Consider the following 5,815-nt stretch of genomic DNA (forward strand, 5'->3'; position numbering starts at 1 on the left):
ATAAAACCTAAAAATTTTAGAGTTTCCAAAAAAAAAAATCTTAAAATGATATTTATACGAGCTTATTTTAATTATCTCAAAAGTAAAAAAAGAAATTATTTTAATAAATATAAATAAAAAGTTGAAAGAATAAGCTATCCAAACAGCCTTTAATACTTGTTAAAAATAATTCTGGAGTATATCCAGAGGAGAAAGCCTGCAGTTGTAGTTGATGGTCAAAAGGCTAGCAACGTTGGCCTTATGACTCACACGCTCTCTCTCTCTGTCTCTCTCTCTCTCTCTCTCTCAGTTCAACATTCCATTCAACGCCAAACCAGGTGGAAGTGGAGCAGCCTAAAAACAAAAGAGCAACTTTTCCTTTTTACAGTACTAACTCAGTCCATTGTACTTGGAGATACTAAACGTTTGGTTTGGGACGGCTTTTTTTATGCTTCCTAAAACAACTCCCTATTTCAAAAATTAAAATTTTTATACTAGGAAGTTGTTTTAAGAAGCAATAAGAAAACCGTCCCAAACGAAATCTAAGGCTTCCTTAGGGACTGGCTTCTTAAAATAACTTTCTAGTATAACAATTTAAATTTTGTACTAGAAAATTGTTTTAAAAAGTTGTAAGAAAACCGTATCAAACGAAACCTAATACTTTGTTTGGGATAGCTTTCTCATTGTTTTATAGAACAGTTGTTTAGTATAATTTTTTTTTTAATTTTAAAAAGCAAAAAAAAAGCTGTCCCAACCGAAACATAAGTATTGTTTTGGAGACAGAGATCAATTCACCAAACACACAATAACACAGATGCAACATCTAATCTGCTATTTGGTTTATCTAATTCTATATAATATTGAAGACGTAAGATCTTCATGGATGTGTAAAACAGTTCATATCTGAAATCTACAAGATTTTCAACAAACAATATAAACGAAGAAAATTAATTGAAATCCTCTTTCAATACAATAATCATAGATCGAAAAACGCTTAATGAACATAAAATCATGTCCAGCTAGCTTAGCTCTTTTGCTTGGTGCGTAATTAAAGGGGTTTGCAACTTTGTATCCTCTATAATTAAGATTACAAATGTGCAATTAGTCAATCCAAAATGTGCAATTTATTTTGAACTACTGAAATTCAATCTAACATTTTCAAAATCAGTTTTGAATTTGTTGGATTAAATCTTAACAGCTCAAAAGAAATTGTTAAGCTGAAATTATCATCCGAACTGTAGATGATACAACCCGATGATCAGAAAGGATGGAGAAAATCATCGGAATTTGCAAACAAATCCTGCATCGGCCATGCCGGCCTGAGTATCTTAAGCAGCATCTGTGCCTTCCGCCTCGCCCTATCGGAACACCCGCTCTGCACCATTAACAGCAGCTGCGTCACAACTCCGGCGGCCACCGCCTCCTCCTGCAACGCCTCCGATCCTCCAACAACTGCCACCAACGCACCCGCTGCATGTTCAGCTGCCCTCTCGGTCGCCTTCCCCGTCATTGCCCTCACCAAATCCGCCACCGCTCCCTCCACTCCCACCACTGCTTCCCTCCCTCCTTCCACTCTGCACAACAACTCCACCGTCGCAAGCGCCCGCTCCAAATCCCCTCTCTCTACGCAGTACATTTCCCCAATCCTCCTAACCACCGCTTCCGCCGCCCCCGCCATCACCGCCCTTCCCCTGTTCTCCTTCGCCAAGCAGAGAGAGAACAATCCCCGCATTCCGGCTCTCACCGCCCGCGAATCCCCATTCTCCACCAGAGCAACTAGCCCTTCAATTACCCCGTCAGCCGCGCCAACCGCCTCCCGCGCCTCCGCCGTCCGCATCCCTTCCACCAATGCCGCTGCGCCAATTCGCGCTTCGGCAGAGCTCTCCAATCTAATCATCCCTGCTAACATAGCCACCCTCTCCGGCCTCGCCGCCACCATCGCGCTCTCCCTTTCCGTAACCCCCACCGCAGCTAACGCCTCCATGGCTCCAACCGCCAAATCTAGATCCGCGCCGAACGCCATCTCGGCAATTGCAGAGCGCGTGTAAGTGGAGACCACAGCGCGATTCTTCTCCGACTCGCAGGCGAGAGCACGAAGTCTTCGGAGGGCAGCGATGCGGGATGAGAGGGAGGCGTCGCCAGCTGAAGCTTGGGCGAGGAGGAGGCGGACGAGGGTGGGATCGGCAGGTTGTTTCGGGGTGGGAATTCGTTCCACCCCGTCGGAGCGGTGGGCGACGCACCATTCTTGGATTAGGCGGCGAAGGGTGTGGTTAGGGATGACGGTGAAGTCGGGGAGAGGGCAGCGGGTGACGGGGCATGTGGTGTTCCCCATCGCAAACCACGACTCAATGCTTGGGCGGTCGTAGGTCTGGCCGGTGCTTACCGTTACCGGATCCCGCATCAGCTCAAGAGAGATGGGGCATCGGAAATGGTATGGGATTTGAACGCCGACGAGATCCAATGGCGGCGCCGGCGTATCGCGTAATCGCCTTGCTCTCACCTCCCCTCTCATCGAGTTCTTTCAGTGTTCACCTTTCGCTGAGTGCAAGGAAGGAGGAGGGGTTCTTATTGGGGGATTCTACACGTGCGGGTCCTTTTACGACCGGTAAGGGTGATAGGCCCTTAGGCCTGTAGGTTTTTATGTAGGTCGGGGCGGGGGCCGCGGGGCACCGGCGCGGCCCCCGCTCACATGTGGTTTGTTTGCTTGGGGCCTCAAAGGAGACAGAATAAAAAAAAAACGAGTCATAATATTTTAATTCAATTATTATCAGATTAATTTTACTAATTTACTAAAGTTATTCTGATGATCAGATATAAATATTTTAATATTAAATTATTTTGTCATAAATTTATAGCAAGTATTATTCTTTTTAGTATTTGATTTATTTGTAATTAAAATTATATAATTTTATATAATTTAAATATAATAAATATATCATATATTATTTTTAAACTGAGACTAATCAAATTTGAGTAAAAAAACCGCCCTTTTTTTTTCTAAATCAAAAGTCTTAATTTTAATTTTTAAAATGAGAGTTACAATTTTTTTTAGGCTAATAAGAATTTTTATAAATGCAATCATAAAGCTATTTGTCACCAAAAAATTTTTTTTTGAAGGCAACTGTAGATATTATAAATACCATTAATTTTTTACAAATTATTACAAAATAATAGTCAAATTAATTTATGAAAGAATCTAAATAATAAAAAAATAAAAAGTTATCTCAAAACTCAAATAGGTTCTTAAACTTATTATTATTTAACCCACGACTTAATGAACTAAATTAAGCATGAACTCATTCTTATTGGACCCGTTTACATCTTTTAAGATTGGCTTTAAATTTAAATAATCTTTTTAGGGAAATTTTAAACTAATTAAAGTTTCGTTTGGGATCAATGGCAGAGCCAAGATTTTTTTTTTTTTTTGTGAGGGCGCAAATCATTGTTCTTAAAAAACCAGCAACATTTTTCATATGGGCTTGGGACTGGCTTTCACAACTTTTTTTTAATACATTATTAGAAATAAATAAATTATATAGGGAAAAAACTTACATCAGAGGTATTTGCTCATCATATTTTCGATACATGATTGTTGTGGGATACAATATACACAACAATAGAGTGAGGGGTTTTTCGTCTTAGTGTTGTACGGATATCCAGCAAACAAACAAAGAAATTAAACACATCAGGATTTTTATGTGGAAAACCATGAAAAATGAAAAACAAAATCATTGGGCCATGTCTAGTCGAAATGATTCCACTATTGTCGAATTAAGTTACAAAGGTCGACCACTCGACCCGTACTTAGATTTAAGGAAGGTTAAATTACAATGGATTTTGTATGGATATTCAGGAGTTTTCAATATGATGATTGGGCAGAAGTCCGACAACGGTTGAACAAAAGTCTGACGGCCATCAAGCAAAAGTCTGACAACGATCGATGGCCAAACAGAAGTCCAGCGTCAGTCTGTTGTAAGGAGGAAGTCGAGCGTTAGTTGGCGGTCATGCAGAAGTTCATCATAAGTTGATGACAAAGCGGAATTCCTACATCAGTTAAAGGAATTCCAGCATTAACCAGTGGCAGAGCAAAAGACCAGCATGAGCAGGTTGGGAGTGGTTTGGATGAACAATCGATATCAACTCCCTTGATCATGGAAAATTTATTGAGAATTTGAATGCCTTAATGATGTCATAATTTTATGATCTTGGGCTCATTAGATTTTTCTCGTCGAGTCGCTTGATTCGACTATAAACATGCAATATTTTGATATCATTTAGTCATTCAATTTATGTTTTGAAGCTTCCAAATGTGCTTTGGGCCCTCGATTTGGACTCAGATTGGGCCAAATTTGGTGTCATTGAGTTCTTCTTTTCGAGATTTCCAGTTCAGCTATAAGTTTGTTGAAATCAAAGTTCTGATAGTCCAAAAATAAATTTTAAAAGTTTTTCGATTTAACTTTGCCTCGAGATTCATGCTCGATCAAGATAATGTTTTTGATGCTATATAAATGTTACCTATAATTTCTCTCTTTGAGTCATTATATATTAAAATGATTATACAATCTTTTCATTATCAATACTGTTAAATATATATTGTTCAATACATGTAATTAGACAATCATTCATCTAGAAGTCTTACCTATGATTATGTAAATGATTGTTTACAATCTTCATAGCTTAGAATGCCCGCTTGATTATTATTGTAGGAATTGGCAGTCTCCAAAAATTTTTGAGCAAGTTCTTCAATTCATTTTAAATTCATAAATGTATCGCTATATCACATATCAATAATAAAATTATCAAGTTGGTAGTCAAATATGATGATATTTTTATTTAAAGTTTTGATAGATAAAACTTTGTCAGGCTTATCAATCAACACTTACTAAAAGCTGAAAATGAATCATATGAATTCAAGTATAACACGCACATCAATAGCACTATATTTATTTTATTAAATTCATTATTGAACTCTTGAAGTTATATGTCTAACATAGTATAAAATAAGTTAATCTGATAATGATGTCTATTTATGATTACTTCATCTTTTCTACTTGATCTTCCTCGCATTACAAAGCATCATTCATATCTAGAACAAATATATTATTTGCCTCGAAAAAAAAAAAAACTAAACATCTTTAAGCAATAAGTCCCAACTATCATCTCTCGTACTCTGAAGTCTTTTTTTATATACTTTTATCAAACTCATAGCATTTATGATGTCTCTTTACAACACCTGTGATAACTCACAAGTTATAAAGCCTCCATTATATAAAATTTGAAAAATAAATTCAAAGCATTGTATAGAATCAAGAAGGGCATATGCTTCACCTTTTTGCTAATTTCTTGAACCATATTGTATTATCATCTCAAGAAGCTTAATGATAGACCAAACATAAGAAATAAAAGTGATTAGAAATCCATAATACGAACCCTAATGTGTCTATCTAGCACATTGAACAACTACTTCTTGATTTGAGCCTCTACCTCTTGATGCTTCGTCATTTAGTATTAGTTTAATGATCATGTTGTACTGTTTTCTTTGTAGTATTTCTCTTATCTTGCATGAACTTCTAATAATATTTATCAAATTAGAAATTGTATTGAAAAGTGAAGGAACTTGGACATGATTTTTTTGCCACAACTAGTGCTAGCTAGTAGTAGTTGATGTGCAAAATAATGTAAGTAAAAAGCTAAGCAATTTATTTTCATGATCAAATCTTTTATCCCGTTAAACTCATCACAAATGTTGCTAGCTCTATCATAACCATGTCCATGCAAACGAGCTATATTCAATCCATATTTTTTCAAAAAGTGATTCATTGGCCTTTTTTTAGAG

General features: G+C 37.3%; 1 protein-coding gene across 1 annotated transcript; it reads right to left on the bottom strand.

The window, feature by feature from the left end:
* Positions 1 to 906: 906 nt before the first annotated feature.
* On the bottom strand, positions 907 to 2,659 carry LOC110107498 (U-box domain-containing protein 26). Its single transcript, XM_020837773.2, has one exon. The coding sequence runs from the start codon at positions 2,489 to 2,491 to the stop codon at positions 1,238 to 1,240; it is 1,254 nt and encodes a 417-aa protein (XP_020693432.1). The 5' UTR covers positions 2,492 to 2,659; the 3' UTR covers positions 907 to 1,237.
* Between the last annotated feature and the right edge of the window lie 3,156 nt (positions 2,660 to 5,815).

This window comes from Dendrobium catenatum, unplaced genomic scaffold (genome assembly GCF_001605985.2).
Source record: "Dendrobium catenatum unplaced genomic scaffold, ASM160598v2 fragScaff_scaffold_1105, whole genome shotgun sequence".
Lineage (NCBI taxonomy): Eukaryota > Viridiplantae > Streptophyta > Magnoliopsida > Asparagales > Orchidaceae > Dendrobium > Dendrobium catenatum.

What these genes read in the sequence shown, in the direction of transcription:
- LOC110107498 (XM_020837773.2), bottom strand. Translation starts at nt 2,491, where the DNA reads ATGAGAGGGGAGGTGAGAGCAAGGCGATTACGCGATACGCCGGCGCCG.